Source organism: Danio rerio, chromosome 3, assembly GCF_052040795.2.
Source record: "Danio rerio strain M-AB ecotype USA chromosome 3, GRCz13ab, whole genome shotgun sequence".
Lineage (NCBI taxonomy): Eukaryota > Metazoa > Chordata > Actinopteri > Cypriniformes > Danionidae > Danio > Danio rerio.
Genome location: NC_141023.1, coordinates 28696550 through 28716198, shown reverse-complemented (window position 1 = coordinate 28716198; position 19649 = coordinate 28696550). Strand labels below are relative to the sequence as shown.

Below are 19649 nucleotides of genomic sequence, written 5' to 3'. Positions count from 1 at the left end.
CAGAGATACAAATGAATCCACTGACCTGATGATCACAATGATGCCGTCAAAGATGTTGTAAGGGTTTCTCAGATATTCAAAGAAGCCAAAGGCAGTGAGCTTGAGGATCATCTCCAGAGTGAACATACTGGTGAACACTATGTTACAGATCTCCAGGACATTAGTCAGTTCATCAGGCTGTAGACAGAGACAGACACACACACACACACAGCAGGCATTGAGTACAAGCGAGAGGATAAAAAAAGAAGATAAAAGTAGAGGTAAATGTGGAGAGGTCATTTCAGATCAGTGCATTGCTGTTGAAGAGAGTGTGTGCATTGTTGCATGGACAAGAGCAGCTCTTGACAGCAGGCACACGAGTTCCACAGTGAGGCCTTAACCTCTCATATCATATAAAAGGTCAGAGAAAACCCAGTTTAAACCTGAACAATTCCTCGCGGAACATCAGTTAGAAAAAGATCAAGGGTGATGCGAGTACACTGATACTGTGTGTGCATTGCAAATACTGCAGGTCTGACTGACATGCAGAGCGGATGATCGAAGATCATTTTGTTTTTCGTGGGTTGTTTAGGAGTCAGCGACCTGAAACAGATTATAACACAAAATGTTGCAGAAAGAAAAATGAAGCCTCTGTCAACGATTGAACTGAAAACACCATAAAAATTATGAAAAACAAAAAACAAAACACGATTTCCATTCTAACATAGGTACATGTATTGGACTCAAATTAAATAAGACTGATATATAAAACAGACATACATAGCACTTTTGAAAATGATGGGGTTGCTTACTGATTGTCAAGTGTTAGTTGACCCCCCCCCCCCCCCCCCCACCTCCATTAACAATTGATCCATCCTTAAGGAGGTCAAAACAAGATGTATGGGGGGGGGAATCTGTATTTTAAATAAAAATGCTAATATTTAAAATAATTTATAATGTAAATATACAATTGACCACCCCTATAAAGGTTCAAACCTTGTTAATGCATAATTACACCAGTCTTTGAGAAAAAGTCTAAAAGTGGCAGATCTAGAGCATTAATAGACATTGTGTTCACAACACTTTTTTTTTAAATAGGTGTTTGTATCTATATTTATATATAAATATCGCTCAAAATGCTGAAAACTTAAATACGTGTTATTAATAAACTAGATGTTATTAAAAAAAATAAATACATAAATGACTAAAGCATGTATATACAAACTAACCGAAACAGTTGACTCCCCCCCGATCATCAATGTATAATTCGCACACTGATAACCATACATAGGTATTTTTAACTCATCCTGTTACCATGCTTTGCTTCCAGACAGACCGATAATAAGCAGTGTGCTCATGTACACTGTGTAAAACCAGCCATTTATACTGCAGCCAGTGATTTAACACGGCACTTTCCATTTCCGTGTGCACTAAGCAACAGAATATCAGTGAATGGACGGTGGGTGGTCCGACCGTTGAAGGCTGAAACTAGTGCAAGATCTACTGCTCTTAGAAAGGGATCAACAGACCACCCTCAACAGCTTCAGTCCACAATAAATCGCATAAATCCATTCCACCTTATCTCGACCGATAACACATGGCATGTTCACGTGCGCAAGTGAGAAAGCAGCCAAATTCCAGAGAGGCGAGATCTGATTTAAGGAACACTTCCTTCGCTGTCCCTTTTGTTCCTTGTCCCTCCATTCTATTATTGATCAATATCTTCCCATTGACGAGTTAGAGCTGAGAAAACACAACTGAAGGACGAATGAAAACCAAACCGCAAGCAGCTCCAGGGAGATGCCATTTAGAGAAATTGAATATTGACACAGCAATCAGGAGTAATAATGGCAAAACAATACGGTAAAAAACACCAATAGCTTCTCTTACCTCTTTCCATTTTTATCACTTTTCCCCTTGTCCTTGCATACTGTAAACCACTCTTTAATCAATCCATCAGTGATCCTCTCATTATAAAAGCTATTTGTACAAGATTTAAGCTGTTTTTGTAAACTGGGAATAAATTGTCACCACAATTCGACAGAGCTGATACAATCATACCTATACTGTAAATAATGTCTATAAATTAAAAGTTTGCAGTTTTGCATCCTTGTTCTAGTTTATTCATGCTTTTGAATTGCATTATGGAACCCTGATCCTTCCTTTAACTACTTTTAATGTTGAAAGTATGAAAAATTACTTGGCATTTTTATTATTTTGATATATTGATATTCATTGATGTATAGATCGGTGTTATATATGACGACACAAAACATTTGGAATAAAATAAAAATTGCGAGTACTTTTCCTATTTTTTTTTACAAACAAGTTCTTATTTATGTTCGTTTTTACACAATATAATGTTTAGAGCTAATAAAATGTCAACCACAGTCAAATTGTTAAACTGCGACATTAAAGTCAACATTAAACATCAACATTAAAGTCGACAAAACAGAGGTCAGGATAACGTAAACAAAAGAAAAAAAAAAACACCTGTTACCCATAAAATACAGAAACTATTATTTAACACATTTTTGTTACAGTGTACCCTATTTGTGGTTCAATATAATAATTATTTTTGATTCCTAAATAGAAACATTTTATTTTTAAATCTCACAGCCTGTCCTGTAACAACACGCAAGATTCCAGCAACAGATTCCAACACAACAGGAATATTTAAATATCAGCCTTTAAGAAGGATACTACAATAATAGTACAGCAGGTTTATAATCTATTTAATGAACATTAAGCTTATTTACCATCATAAAAAGTACATGCTGAGTGACTGATGTTGTTGGTTTTCACTGAGTTACAGCTCTAACGTTCATGTTTACACTTTATGTTTGCTAGTTCCTTTATTTTTGAGATCTGAGGTAAAGTTTCTAATGCCGGTTTCAGTTTGGCAGTTAATGTCACATAAATGTTATTCAAACTCATATTGGCAGCAGTTAACACTGAATAAAGCACATACTCTGCATCTGAGGTGATCATTAGCTATGTTTCCATCCACATATTTTTATGCGCATTTTGGATATGTGCATAAAAAACAGTTGATGGAAACGCCAAGATGCGCATCAATTTTAAAAATGTACATTGTATGCGCATCACTGAGTAGGATCAACGTTTTATTCGATAAGAAAGGATGCACATACCTATGAAAGAAACACTTTCACCAAATAATTTCCAGCACGCGAATAAAAAAAAAGTGATGTGGTTATGTTGTAAGAGATCATGTGATAATAAAAATGTGTGTGTATTGACAAACCAGCATCCTGAACACATTGTAAACCATCTGAATTGTTGTTTTCGTCATTCTAAAATAGCAGGATTAGTGTTATTATATTATTAATTATCTCCAGAATTGTCAAGAGAATCTGTGCTCCGCGTCTAATGCCTTTAAACACCACCACACGCTTATTGCATGTCGGCAATTGTCTTCTGAGGCGCAAGTCATTTATTAAATGAAGAAAAGATTCACGCAGCTTCTCCTACTGCAGCAAACTCCATGTTTACTGTTGATACTTGTTGCTAGTTAATCAGAAAGTCTATCAATTTAGTTCTCTTTGACTCATCACTGCTTTATTCGCACGTCTTAATTACCTTATTCTAGTTATGTGCATAAATTGAATTTGCATCTTTGAATGGAAACATAGCTAATGTCATAGGGGTTTATGCTTATGCTGTTGTTTTATCACAGAAATAGAAACCGCTTTCAAAGTAATAACTTTGTGGATGGTTAGGGCAAAAACTGTTTAAAATGGAAAATATTTATTTTTTGTGTGTCACAGGATTGCACGTAGTCAGGACACAGTGTCTCTGTGAAAACACATTTTAATAATCGAAAGAACCTTTTGCTGCTGTAAAGAACATTTTTTATGGTACTGTAAGGTACCATAAATGTTACCGCTTTTCATGGAACTATCAATAGCAATAAAAAAGATTTATATCCAGCCAGTAGTTGATTATTGTGACAATTTTACAGAAACAAGAAAGAAAAAAACAATGGTTACCAAAGCTGTGTGTTTTAGACTGACTGCTTTGTTTAAAAGAAGATACATAAATAAAATAAAAATCATTAAAGCATAGTTTTTGGGCACAGTGGTTATCGATGTCGCCTCAAAGCAAGAAGGTTGCTGGGGTCAGTGTAGAGTTTGCATGTTCTCCCCGTGTTCATGTGGGTTTCTTCCAGGGGCTCCAGTTTCCCCCACAAGTCCAAAGACATGCACTATAGGTGAATTGGGTAAGCTAAATTGTCCGTATGCATGTCCTGGTATGTCCTGGTCCTTCAGGTCGGGGGTTGAGCATTGGGCTAATGACCCACCTCGTAAAAACTCGATGTTAACAAACACCAACATGGTGAGCATAAATATCAGTGAGTAAGTTAGGCCCAATCCTAATTTTATTTTTGTACCCCTACCCCTTTTCCTTGGCCCTTAAAACCAAGTGTGAAGGGAAAGGGCTTAAAAATGTAACCCTAAGAAATGGGACAGCACTACAGTACCTGCACACGTCATCATATGTCATTACGATCTCATTCTTTCTGATGTAATTAACGATTGTGACTGCTGTAGTTATTTTAGTGGTGCTATTTTTTTTTTATCTTCAGGAAATCACTGAAGGCATATATTATGCTATCATAACAATCTAATGTGGCAATAAAATTGTAACTATACTGTGCATTTACACTGTGGCCATACTCATATGTGTAAACACAAGAAAACAACATTAACATTACAGCAGACGCTTTAAACAGCTCATTCCCAGCCACTAGACTTTTCTGACAGGGGATTCAAGTGTCATAATGTTGTGGGAGTACTATACAGGAGTTGTTATTATTAGGGTTTATAGATAGCAAAATTCAGTGATTTTTATTTTAGAGCAGGGGTCACCAAACTTGTTCCTGGAGGGTAGGTGCCCTACAGATTTTAGCTCCAACTCTAATCAAAGACACCTGAACAAGCTAATCAAGGTCTTCCTAGGTATACTTGAAACATCCAGGCAGGTGTGTTGAAGCAAGTTGAAACTAAACCCTGCAGGGACACCGGCACTCCAGGACCGAGATTGGCGACCCCTGTTTTAGAGGGGTTTTTTTTAAAGAATGACGATACAACATGAACGTGGTTATAAATGTATTAAAACATTATGCTTGTTTGCTGTAAAAATTCATTTGTGGATCTCCTGACTCCCGCGTGCAATTATCCTGCCGTTGTGGTTGGTGCATTCTGGGAAGATTTCTTACACCTTAGTTTCGAGTGTGGTCCAAAAAATTATTGTTCGAAGGGTTCCACCCCTTCCCCTTAGCCCTACGCCTTCAAGCTAAAGAGATTAACCCTTCATGGGAAAGCGCAAAACAAGGGCTAGGGGTAAAGTGAGGGTTAAGAGGTAGAATTGGGATTGGGCCTAAGTAAGGCATAGTTTAATTGATTTAGTTCTATAAACATTTTCTTCATTGCATCATTGTTCTCTTTCATTTTTCCATGCTTAATACTGAAGCTTTGTATTAAAGAGCTTCCTATTTCCAATTTTGTATTGGTCAAAACATGTTATGCGCTACTGACACACTATACAAGCAAAAATCAATTCTTTCATCCTAAAGCCTTTATCATTTATGGACTACCGCAACACTGCCTCAAACAGACTGGACCAAAATCAATTTGACAATGTGTGATCTGAACCTGACACAAGGCATTTGCTGTCAGTCATTTTGAGCTTTTGGTGATGTCTTTGCTAACAGTGTCTCGTAAGCTACATCATTGCTAAACGGGCTATATGCACAGCTAGTGTTTTTCAGCCAAAGATAAACTTCTGGTGAAAGCTTAATGTGACCAATTTTAATTTTAAGGTTCCTTTTACAGCATAGGTGTTGTAATGTAATTTCAATACATTCATTTAATAGACTTAAGCATTCATTTAGTTGTTCAAGTGTAAAACAAGATTCGAAAGACTCCATTGAAAATACAGGGGTTAAAAAAACTGTCATATTACAAAAACAAAGTGGGGGAAAATGTAATTTAACGCAGTGCTTCTTGTCCGGTCTGAGACACACCTTATATTGTTATCTATCAAACAGTAAAGATCACAGATTTTTAAAGAAATCAGAGCTTAAACGTGGCAATTTTATAATGGAAAGACAGTTCACAAGAAGCGATGAGGCTGGCTGGCTAAAATTAAAAGTCTGAGTGCTTATACCCTGCGTACTGCGCAAGACGCGTAAAATGCAAGAATCTTCAACCAGTGTCGTTTCCACCAGGCATTTATTTACTCTTCAACTCTTTGAAAATGCCATGCTAAAATTGAGGTAAGAGTCACATGGACAGACAATGAGCCAGAGTTGTGGCTATGGGTGACACAGGAGTATTAAGTTCCAAAAGCGAGAGGAAATATAGATTAGAAAACAAATATGGTGTAATTTTGGACTGCTTCAAATAACACTGATCTGCTGATGATGCAGTTTATTCCCACAACAAGGACAATCTCACAAAGCGATCAGGCTTAAGTACTGACACACTGCAGCACATGACTAAAAGTGTTTTCAAAAGCTTTATCTTCACTTGTATATTTGTCATATCCACAAGAATGATTATTAAACAACTTCTTCTTGCTCTGTTTTCTAGACATTCCCAATCCCTAAATGATCGTGATTCTTAGCTTTCATACAGACCAAACTGCAACGGCTTTTAAATTGGTGTTAGTGGCAAAATTATAGGACACATTTGGAAACAATGCTTAAATTCTCTCTAAATCAAACACATTACTTTTTCGATACTAATTTAAGCTAAAGAAACATTTTCATGAATTTTTGAGCACAGATCAAGCTCGTCGACACAAGCACTGCAACGGAGCAAACGCACACATGCAGACTTCCCACACACATGTAAATATTGTGATCTTTACCATCAAACACAATGAGTCACAGCAGATTATTACACCACCATCACCACACATGATCCCTTTAACCATATCATGTCGATTGAACAAACTCTCATAGGGAAAAACCTGTAGAAAAGATCCTGTGTGTTTATATGTGAAACACAGTGTTTCTTCTAGGTGTACACCTTTGTGAGGGAGATATTTTGCAGGAAATATTAATGATTTGTAGCTACATTTTGAGACAGATTATTGGGATATTTAGAGTAATAAATTAAATTCATATGCATTCTTGTCTGTAGTATTATATTATAGTAGACACTATCTGACAAAAGTTGTGTTGTTGATCCCAGTTGTAAGAGCAACAAATAATAACTTGACTTCTAGTTGATCATTTGGAAAAGTGGCAGAAGGCAGATTTTTCAGATGAATCATCTGCTGAACTGCATCCCAATCATCACAAATACTGCAGAAGACCTATTGGAACCCGCATGGACCCAAAACTCTCAAAGAAATCAGTCAAGTTTGGTGAAGGAAAAATCATGGTTTGGGGTTACATTCAGTATGGGGGCGTGGATGGCAACATCGACAGCTCATAATAAGGTAATAAGACATTTGTGCTGCCTATTACATTACAAACCACAGGAGAGGGCAAATTCTTCAGCAGGATAGCGCTCCTACTCATACTTCAGCCACCACATCAAAGTTCCTGAAAGCAAAGGAGGTCAAGGTGCTTCAGGATTGGCCGGCCCAGTCACCAGACATGAACATTATTGAGCATGTCTGAAGTAAGATGAAGATGGAGGAGGTGGCATTGAAGATGAATCCAAAGAATCTTTATGAAATCCTGCAAGAGCGCTTTCTTTGCCATTCCAGATGACTTTATCAATAAGTTTTAAAATTTGAGTCATTGCAGAGATGTATGGAAGCATTCCTCTAAGCACATGAGAGTCCTACACAATATTAATTATTTTTCCACTGCACCATGACTTTATTTTATATACTGTACATTTTTTGTCAGGTGACAAGACTTTTGTGTATGCAAAGTCAGAACTTAAAGTCCTAATTAAATAATAAAAAATTAAGACATTATCATATTTCATTTTGGTAAAATAAGCATAATTTAGAGGCCTTTGCCTTTCATATAAGCCACTTCTGATACCAAATGATCAACTAGAAGTCAAGTTATTATTTGTAGTTCCTTTGATAGACAACAAGACTTTAGTCAGGTAGTGTACTATTATGTAAATATAATTGCTTTGCATTTGTTCTCCAAATTTCTATACAAGTAAAACTGTGCTGCTCTTGTTTTGTATTCTCACAATAGATCAGATGGGCCATTAAAAGTCAGATGAATCAAGTAGCCTAAAATAAACATATTAATTAAAAAATCAGAGCACGCTTTTTGGTTTTTCCAGATTAAAAGAAAACAAATGTTTGAAAAAAATAAAACATTGTCTGATGGCTATTTGAACACATTGATAAAAATGATGCCACTCAAATTGTGTGATATGATAACATATGTGCAACTGTGGCATCTGTTAGAAGTGTGACGAATAATATAACTCACATAGCCTAGTTCAAACAGGCTTTGGCTGAATGCGCAACGTAACACAACAGAGGCCACACACTAAACCTGATGTACATCATTATGCCTAAAAGGGAGATTTTTTTTTCAGATGCACATATTTTTTGACATGCACCCTTTCACCACTAGTGGGAGTGCACTTCTGTGATTGGAGCGAATTTACATCACTTACGATATACAGGGAGAAGATAAATGTGAACACGTAACTATACACGTAACTTACACAGCCATATCACCCTGCTGCCCAAGACCAGTTACTCACTAAAGCCAAGCAGGGCTGGGCCTGGCCAGTACCTGGATGGCAGACCACATGAGAAAACTAGGTTTCTGTTGGAAGTGGTGTTAGTGAGGCCAGCAGAAGGCGCTCAACCTGAGGTCTGTTTGAGCCCTAACACCCCAGAATAGTGAAGGGGACACTATAAAACCGAGGTCCTGACAATCTGTGGTCATTAAAGTTCCATGGAACTTTTCATAAAAGAGTAGGGGTTTAACCAGATTCCCTCCATTGACACCCATCATTGCCTACTAATCATACCCATCCACTGATTTGGCTGTATCACTGTCTCTCCACTCTACCTATAGCTGGTGTGTGGTGAGTGCATTGGTGCCATTGTTCTGTGGCTGCTGTCGCATCAACCAAGTGGATGCTGCACAATGGTGGTGGTGTGGAGAAACTCCTCTTATGATTGTGAATCGCTTTGGCTGTGTGGCCATACACAATAAATGTGCTATATAGATACACACATTACATTACAACTTATGTAACTAACATAAGACTATTTTGTTTGTTTACCAAAATAAGGTATAGACCTGTTCTATGGGAAAAGAACCTTAACTGACTTCTGTTATGAAATGGCACAATATAGAAAATGCAATTAAATAATTTGACTTTCAATGGGGCCGGGGAGTGCCATTGATCCCCCTTAATATAATGGTAAGGGAAACACTGGAAACGTGTACACCGGGACTTCTCTGCTTGCCTGCGTGGGTTGCATTTACATGAAGTCTCACATGTAAAAAATGCTGCGTAATAGAAGGCAACGGTGACTGTCTCCTTTTTTTCTTTCTCTCTATATCCGTCTCTCTCTGCTTGTTGATATTTTTAGAGCCCTCTGAGATGGAGAAAACAGGCCCAACTGCAGGCAAAGCAGTGAAGACATGAGGGGGCGGAGGGGATAGAGAGAGAGCTGGAGAGAGAATGTGCTTGAGTAATAGTAGATTTCTATATCTTCCGAAGATAATTAACTACACTTTCATGGCAAGAAAAAAAATATAATAAAATCCAACAAGACTCCAAAGGCCGTTCCACACGCTCTCATTACTTTGAATGGCAGGCCCTGTGAAGACTCTATCAGCGCTGCAGAAAGAGCGGGCTATTACAGTAATATGTGACATGATGAGGTTGAACACTTCTTCAGTGTGGGTTCATTATGTGAACCGACTGCGCCGCGGGTAAAATTACCTGGTTATGGTGCTCGATGCCCATGCTGATTGTATTGATGAGGATGGCAATCATAATCCCTCTGTTGAAGTACTTGCTTTCAACGATGCCCCAAAGTTTCACTCTTATTTCGTCCCAGACGTCTTTACATTTCCCCAAACAGGTGCGTTTCTTCTTTAGCGTGTCATCAGAGTCGCTGCTCCTCTTTTTGTCTAAGCGGTTCTCGTCCCTGTCAGTTTCCTCCAGCGCACCCTCCTCTTCCTCCCCATTGGCTGAATGCCCTGTTGACTCCTCCCCCTCTTTGAGAGACAGGGCTGCAGCACACTGTGGACACTCCTCTGGGTTTGGACTGATGGAGAGGGAGACTGCATTCTCTGAGCTGTGGTCCAATTTGGTTTCGTGAATACAGTGAGATGCTGCAAGACAGACAAAAAATAATCTTTTGGTTTTGTTTTTGACATTTTTCTTATAACACAATAACGAATTTCTGCTTGTCAGTTTCTTGGACAGCTGCCTTATTACAGCATAGGATTTGAAATGACATTGGGCCATAAAAGCAAACACATGGCTGGATTTGCTCTGGTTTTTATTGCAACTTGCTCTTTGCTTTTATAACTTGCTATTTGGTTTGGAGCGTAAGCGAAGCTACTTTGAAACCTGGCCTGGGTACAAGCTATTTCTTTTAAACAAGACTAGAAAATATTCAGAATAACTGCCCTAAAAATATGTATATTTCAACTGTCCAAAACTTTAACGGCCCATAATATTTTAAGTGCCCAAAAAACATGATTTACAATTTCACTACCACATTTTGTCGAGCTAAGTTACACTAAAATTAACTTGAAAAAAACATCCTAATTTACTGTCTGTGTATATATATATATATATATATATATATATATATATATATATATATATATATATATATATATATATATATATATATAGATTGATATGTCGGTAAAAGTACTGCAAATAATACATATACTATGAAAATTTGTAATATATGAAGTGTAAAACCAACAAAATTAAAATAAAATATCATCACCCCAAATAATCTTTATTTTTTGAAGGATAAAATAAAATATTTCAGATTCAGAACATGTTTTCTTTTTCTTTAAAAAACAAAAACAAAATCAAGTGTAGTAGTGCAATAGGATTATGTTTGCTGTAATCCAACAATGCTGTGTGTGTAAGCCATTATTAAAAACAGTCATTCTTTAAATGACTTTACCAGTCATTATTTAAAACAGTCAAATCAAGGTCAACTGTTTGGTAAAGCAGGCAGAAAAAGGGCTTAAGAGGACATACAATTCTAGCTACTATTTTAAAGAGTTTTTACTTTTAACAATTTATTGTTAGTCACAACTTCTCTATGATCCACTGTCATTTCTCTGCCTCGTTACTCACTCTGAGCTGAATGGCAGTGATGTTTCTCTCCTCCATTAACATTGGCTCCTCCTCCTATCGATCCTGCTCCTCCTTTGCCACGCCCCCTCCCACCTCCAGGGGGAGGGGCTTTGCCACGGAGCATGTAATAAAGGGCAGCAGAGCGGCGGCGGGCTTTGCGTAGGATATGGCAGACCAGTTGGAAGAGCTCCTCGTAACAGTCTCCGGGCTCAGCGAGTGAAGCCAGCGTGCTGGAGGACAGGTAGCGAGCACGTTGCTCTTGCATCAGCTGGTGCTCTCGCTGTTTGGTCTCCGAAAACTGAGTGGCAATGACCACCAGGCACAGATTAATCATGAAGAAAGATCCAATCTGGAACAGGAAGGAGAGATACAGCTTGAAAATAATGAAATCCATCATTTACTTCTTCCTACACTGTTCCTTGACCTTTGAAGTAGGCATTAGATGATAACCATTTTTAAGGTATACCACGGTTTGGAAAAGTCAAAGTATTCACCAAAACGTTCTGCTATACCATTTCTAAGGTATATGCAAGATTCCAGCAGAAAAAGATACATTTGTTTTCTAAAGAAATTGGTGTTTTTGTAACTAATGATGACAGAAAAAGTACATGATTCATTTGAATCATGATTCATTTGTCTACTGTTACAAAATATCTTAAATGTTTCTTATAATAAAATATATTTTGTTCAAAGGGTGAAAAAGTTTTAGTATTCTACCTAGACATAAAAAAAACAGATTTTAGAGTATTAATCACAATACCGTGAAACAGTGATAATTATATCCAAGGTTATCATACCGTCAGAGTCTTATACACATGCCTCCTTTAAAGGTGTAGTGCATTCACTGTTGATCTGCATACTTTCACAGTTAAAATAAGGCGGTTTCAATAGATTATTGTGAAATGTGCTTATGGATGAAAGTGTTACGGATGTAAATGTAACAATTAGCCGGTCTGAGATTAAAAGTGACTTTGTGTAATTCATTAAAAGCAGAAAGCAGATCTGTTTTGCTAATGAAAACCCACCAAAAATTCACTTTTTCTTTAAAATCTTAAGTTTTGTTGTTGTTTTTTACTGTTTACGGTTTATTATTTTAAATAAGGCTGATACTGAAATGTAACACTCACCATATCAGTCATGTAATTTGATGAAATGAATAACAATAATAATAATAATAATAATAATAATAATATATATATATATATATATATATATATATATATATATTATTTTTTTTTTATTTTTTTTATTATTATTATTATTATTATTATTATAAATCTGTTTGTCTTGTGAACAAATAATTCTGACTAATTCAGACAACAGTATTCAATAAGAGTGAATATCAAATTTACAACAACATTACAAGAAAGTTTCTTTATGGGTGAATAACTCATTTCAGCTCAATATTTTTGACCATAACCACATTTTTTTGTCTCCATTGCTTTAAATATCTAGACGATGACAGAAAACCTCCAGAAAGCTCTCTAGCACAGCTTGTGCTGCAGTGTTCGGCATACGCAGCAGCCATAGCTGTCTCCATGAGCTGCTATAAATGGACCCTATGTTTGAAGAAGTCAGCAGACGCCCAAACAAGAGCCTGTTTTGTTGTGTGTGTCCCCGCACTGCTCTAGCTTTGATATGCTGTAATTACCAGGCCCTTTCATAGGAGCAAAACCTCCAAATATCTCCTAGTCCTCGCAGAGAAGGGCTAGATCCCTCTGCCAACATGAAACGGATTAAAACTGGGAGCCAATCATTTTGAAGACTGAGGGCAAGCCGGTTCCAGATTCATCAGAACAATGAGCTGATCTGCTCTTCTATCATTCAATATTCCTATCAGCACCATTCGTCAACACATTTGTACTCATGAACACACAGATCTCGCTCTTAGGCCTTAATGAAAGTACAGGCTGGTTCATGCAAATGTGAAGCAGGGATCAGAGAGGACATTTGAGTCGTGAGGACAGAGGACAGAGAAGGTGGAGGAATGCGCATGAGTGTGTGTATGTGTGTAGGGCAGCTGTGCAGGTGTGTCCTGCCTCCACATCTGCTGTCCTGATTTGGGATTCTGATGTGTGACTGGACCGCTCCTAATCAACAGCCAGACCTCTGCTTTATGCAATATGCACCATCTTTCCTTGCAGTCACCTTTCCTCTTTTCATTTCCATTGTACTGTTTAATTCACACACACACACGAATAAATTAAACATGCCTTCAGCTCCTTTCTTCGATTTACAGTTGAAGACAAAATGATTAGCCCTCGTGTAAATTGATAATATATTTATATATTTCCAAAGTATTTTTTAACAAAGCAAGGACATTCTGTTCACAGTATTTGCTTTTAAATTTAACTTTTTTATAAACTCTTACTTTTCTTGCTTTGGAAAAAAAATACTTTCAAAATTACTAGCCCCCTTTTAATTTTTGGCTATAAAAAAAAAAAACAACAACAACAACAACCATTGTCCATTGACTTGCCTAATTAACCAACGCGATTTCACAGCAATTCTTAAGTTTTTGGTTTAGTGGCTAATTCATATAAATCCGTCAGCCAATTAGAATTGAATGGCCATTATCAGTGGTTAAATCAGCTTATAAATATGGGCCAGTAGGGGCCTTCTCAACCTGTTATAGGCTCAGATGGCTGATATCATCCATCCACATGGTTAACGAGCTATTGATCAAATACGGCTATGACCGGAAGTTAACAAGAATTATTTTAATTATTTGTTAAATTTCCCATTACTTTTTTATTTTTATTTATGTCAAACACAACCGTTACAGTAATGTAAAAACAAATCTAGTTCTGGAGTCTTCTCTATTAGTATAGCTGATTAACCATGTGGATGGATGATAACAGACTTTTGAGCCTACCAGTAGGCGCAGAAGGCCCTTCTGGCCCATACTGTATCTATCAGCTGATTTAACCACTGATAATGCCCATTTAATCGAATGAAAACATTCGAATCGAGTGAATTGGTGTAATTTCATTCATACAATTTAGTATGATTTGCTTATCCCCCAATGATGGTTGGGTTAAGGGACAGGGTTGGGTGATTTAAAATAGTACATTTTTCATGACGGAACTTCATTGACTGAATTCATACGAATTAAGCTGCGGTCATACTGCATTGTTCTCCCCATAGAAACACAAACTCGTGCGACAAGTTTCAGTTCACTGCGTTGGAAAGTTTAAACTTAAATGAACTCTGACCTGTGAAATCACATCATATGATTGCGTGAGACCAACCGAAGATCAAAACCTGACCTCTCTGGACAGAAATTTAAAACATGGACCAATCGCTCGCTTTTTTAATGTGTAATCATCTTGTCTCTAGTGTGACCACGGCTTTATCCACTAAACTGACAAAATGTAAAATAGTTACATTTCCTCACAAGATCAGGCTGAATCAACCTAACTTGAAAAAAAAAAATCTCTGTCCATTTAAAAATGCAAAAACGCACTGTGATGCATGTTAAAGGCATCCCAAAACAAAAGGTGGCTTTTATGCTTGGTTCAAGGCACGGCAAGTCTATTTATATGGCACATTTCATACACAATGGTAATTCAAAGTGCTTTACATGAACAGGAATAAAAGTCAAGTATAAGAAAATCGAAACAAAAAAAGAAAAATTATATATTAAAAACTGATTAAAATGTGTTAAAATAGGTTTTAAAGTAATGAAAAAGAAAAGAAAGATATAAGAATGCGATCCGTGAGAAGTAGCACAGTGCTCATTCAGTGCACATCTGATCCCACGAAATGCATGGTTTCTGCTACATTCATTCTTCCTTGGCACTCAGGACATTAGGACATTTGCCATTGAAATAAAGCCATAGATAGCTGGAAAATCAGTGTAATAGGTCTGCCACCACAGCTAGTAAAAAAATCCTAGAGGAAACACTGCAGATGTATCTGTTAAGTATGAGGTTAATAAGTTACATGAAGTAAATTTCATACGATTAAATGCAAAGAAAGAAAGAAAGAAAGAAAGAAAGAAAGAAAGAAAGAAAGAAAGAAAGAAAGAAAGAAAGAAAGAAAGAAAGAAAGAAAGAAAGAAAGAAAGAAAGAAAGAAAGAAAGAAAGAAAGAAAGAAAGAATAAAGCTGTATTAGTGTCAGACATACAGAAATAGTGAGGCAGGTGTAGAAAGAGAGAGGTCATAGAGGTGCTGGTTAGTGAGTATACTGTACTTCACTTCTGTTACAGCTGGATAAAAGATGACAGGCGATGATTTATACTCTCTTTTAATGTTGTTCTTACAAGGGAAGGGTCTGGCTGTAAGCAGGGTGACCTTAACACTCCCTGCTCCCCCAAAAAAGAACAGTAAAGCAGACTGGCAGAGCTGGCCATTTCATTTCTGTGCCATCAATTTGCAAATGCGTGGGGAGTTTTGCCAAGGTTTACACAATATAATTAATATAAAATATTATTTTAATAAAATATAATATTATAAAATAGTATAATATATTATTAGAAAATGTTATTTTAATATAAATATTTTAAAAAATTATATAAAATATTATTTATTAAAAATATCAAATAAAAAATAATCTATAAAATAAAATAAAAGCAGTTTCCATTTTTCATTTTATCATCAGCTCCTATTTATAAATAATAATCAACATCCACAAAGCAGCAAGCCAAAAAAAATAAGCCATGATTTGTTAACATTCTGTGGCCAATCAGAGACAATGCATGCATTTAATGTAATTATTTGTGATCTCTCTGCACATTTGTACCGATCTGTCAGAGAACCACTAAAGAGGGGGGAAAAAAATGGGTACAGAGATGGCGAGGCTGAATTAATTGCTCCGATGTTCAATAGAAGTGAAAGGAAGTGAATAGAGGTGCAGCGGCAGGGTGTGTGCTGTGTCGGCACACTAAGGCCCTCTCTCAGCAGGTAGCGGCGGCTGGCTGTGTGGTTGCCAGGTTACAGACCGAGCAGGGCGTCAGAGAAGTAAATAAAAGTGCAGAGGGACACATTCAAATGGACATACACACACACACACACACACACACACACACACACACACACACACACACACACACACACACAGTGAAAAGACATATCTTACTCCCCGCAGTGCAACTGTGCAGATCGCATGAGGATATGATTGTGATTCCAGATGTGAAGGAGGGGTGGATACAGAGCACATATAACTAAAGCTAAATTGGATCACTTGTTTATTTTAGGGATGGACAAGAGAACAGAATATGATTTTCCTACCAATGTAATTGATTTTCTTTCAAAAGATTTCTGACACAAACTGCACACTTATACAAGCACAGACACAATTCAGAGCACAGAAAACCGAATTATATTTTGATGGAATTCATTTCATCAGACACAATCAGTGGACTTTTTGTGGTGGTGTATTTTAGTATGGCAAACTCACACTTTACCTCAGAAAAAAAAAGGAGGAAGAGGAGGAGAAATGGGGAAAAGAAGAGAAAAGAAAGATGAATAAGAATGAGAACAAGAATGAGAATAATAATAATAATAATAATAATGCACTGTAAAACCCAACGGTCAACCTTATCAAATATAATAAGTGTAGTTAACTCAAAATTAAAAAAAAAAAAAAGGGGGGGGGGGGTAAAAGAGTCAGTGAGGGGCAGAGTTTAAGAGGGAGACAGCTCTGGGTGAAAAAGCTGTTCTTCAGTCTGCTGGTTTTTGTCCGGGGGAGCCTGAAGCGCCTGCTAGAAGGCAGGAGTGAAAACAGTCTGTGAGCAGGGTGAGAGGTGTCCTTAAGAATACTGCAAGCTCTGCGCAGACAGTGTTTCTTCTGGATGTCCTCTATGGCTGGCAGTGTGGTCCCTGTGATGTGTTGGGCAGTTTTCACCACCCGCTGCAGTGCCTTACGCTCAGCAACAGAGCAGCTTCCATATCAGACTGTGACGCAGTTGGTCAGGATGCTTTCTATTGTGCAGCCGTAGAAGTTCACCAAGACGGCTGATGAAAGCTGGTTCTTTTTAAGTTGCCTTAAGAAAAATAGGCGCTGGTGAGCCTTCTTGGCCAGGCTTTGAACTCAGTGTTGAAGGTAATGAGTTAATTAAATACCTAATGACTTCAACTTAAATCAGGGGTGTCAAACTCAATTCCTGGAGGGCCGAAGCCCTGCACAGTATAGTTCCAACCCTGCTCCAACACACTTACCTGTAGGTTTCAAACAAGCCTGAAGGACTCAATTAGTTTGATCAGGTGTGTTTAATTAGGGTTGGAACTAAACTGTGCAGAGCTGTGGCCCATTTGGAACTGAGTTTGACACCTGTGACTTAAATGGAGTAAGTTCACAGTACCCATTAGGATTCGTTTTTCTTAACTCAAATAGTTTGTAGCAATTGGTTTCCTCAAATGGTTTGAGTTGCCTTCACTTATTGGGTTTTACAGTGTAATACTAATAAAGAAGGAGGAGGAGAAGAAGAAGAAAAATAGTGATAAAAATATGATGTTATTTATGACTTGTAATTCATTTTTCACTATGAGCAAATGACTAAGAATGACAAATGGCAATAAATGGTCTTTAATAAACAGAACGTGTTACAAACCAGTATGTTTATGACAATGCATTAACACTAAAATTATATAATAAAAAAAAAACATCAAGCAGTGTTACAAGTTTTTTTTGTATGACTAAAAGTCAATAGAAGTGACCGTAAGTCTTGATGCATTTAAATTATAAAGACCACTTTAGTTTCTTCTGTGAAAAATAAAATGTACTGGTGATCATACTGTAAACGTTTTCCAGGTTGGTGTACTGTAAATATATATTTTTATGTCAACTCCAATGCATTTAGGGTGCCATCTGTAAAATCAAACCTAACACAATGTCCTGTCAGAAAAATAACAAGAAATGAATACTCTCAATTCAACAGTATTGCTTTTGGAATGCTGTTCAACCAAATATTCCATGTACCAGAACTGCTGTATTTACCTTATTCTTCACATACATGAGTGGGTGCAGTCATTTGAATCTTTTTGGCTCGAGATGTCCGGACTCATTCATTTTCACTCATTTTTAGAATGAGTTGAACAGGTCGTTATGCTGCTTGATGTTGCAAACTGATATTTTATTTTTATATTATTCTACTTTGTATAGTCATAAACACTTAAAAGTAGTTTGAACATTCTCTGCCATTTCAAGAGTTCACATTTATTTGATGAATGATAATAAAGCGTGTTTGGCATGCTGTCCCAGGAGAGAGCCCTGAGCTCAGAAGATCCTCGAGCTGGGGGCTCCCTCCCATTCAGGTAGGTCTCGAGAGCTCCCCTGAATTCATTCATTCAGCCTATTCATTGATTATTAGGGGTTGCCACAGTGGAATGAACCACCAGCTATGCTAGTATATGTTTATGCTGTGAATGCACAGTACTAAGACACTCATGTACTGTGCCAATTTGGTTTATTCAAATCACTTACACTGCTTGTGTTTGGACTGTGGGAGGAAACCGGAGTACCCAGGGGAAATCCAAGCTAGCACAGGGAGAACATGTAAACTCCACGCAGAAATGCCAGCTGGCCCAGCCGGAACTTGAACCAGTGTTAACCCCTGAGCCACTGTGCCTTCTTTTCCTGAATTAATCTAGGAAAGAGGGGGTGGAGTAGGGGTGGTTGGGAGGATTCTTCAAGATAAAGATGACTAAGGTAAAAAAAATCTGGTTATCTATGTATGTTTAGATTCATCTGATTGGTAAATCATGTGATAGCTAATGTGGGACCAGCTTTGGTCAATAATCAGCATGTGATTCTGTCAAAATTAGTTTATAAATAAATTTCAATTATTTTTCCTAGTGATTTCTCCATTAGGCAAATGAATCTAAAAAGTCCTTAAACAATTGCAAAACTGAGCACACTTCCGCAGAATAAGATCAATATAAATATGGACAGAGTACACAATGAAAGTCACCATCTCTCAATAGGCATGTCAAACTTTTTGTCAGCAGTGTCTTTTTTCTTCTTCTTGTATTACCTGGAATTAACTGGGATCTTCAGTGATCCAAACACAAGAGGTCAACTGAGACATTACCTTTTCCACCTGGCATTAACATTTATTCAAATGCGTCTCTAGTGACCACTTGTGTTTGGATTTAGCTGAGCCTCTTATTTCTTTCATGCTCTACAGCACTTTCACAGAAGCACTCTGCAGACAGTGCATCGTGCGACTACTATTGAATAAATTAACCCAAGTTACAAAGAAAAGCAAATCTATCGCAAATTATCAATACTTCATAATAAACTATCATTTTGATTGCAATCTGTGCATTTAAGAATAATGCAGGGAAGTACAGCATCCAGCAAAATGACTAGCCCTCCTTATGATATTTTCATTCTTTTCAAACACGTCATTGGACAACAAT

General features: G+C 37.2%; 1 protein-coding gene across 4 annotated transcripts in view; it reads right to left on the bottom strand.

Annotated features, from left to right (window-relative positions):
• The window catches only part of cacna1ia (calcium voltage-gated channel subunit alpha1 Ia), a 413765-nt gene that overhangs the window by 118019 nt on the left and 276097 nt on the right, over window positions 1-19649 (bottom strand). For all 4 annotated transcript variants that reach the window (XM_087244595.1, XM_087244597.1, XM_087244598.1 and 1 more), the window contains 3 exons: window positions 11286-11634; window positions 9897-10291; window positions 26-177 (listed from right to left, as the gene is read on the bottom strand). In XM_087244595.1, the coding sequence (XP_087100721.1) occupies window positions 26-177; window positions 9897-10291; window positions 11286-11634 (896 nt within the window). The remainder of the gene's footprint in view (window positions 1-25; window positions 178-9896; window positions 10292-11285; window positions 11635-19649) is intronic.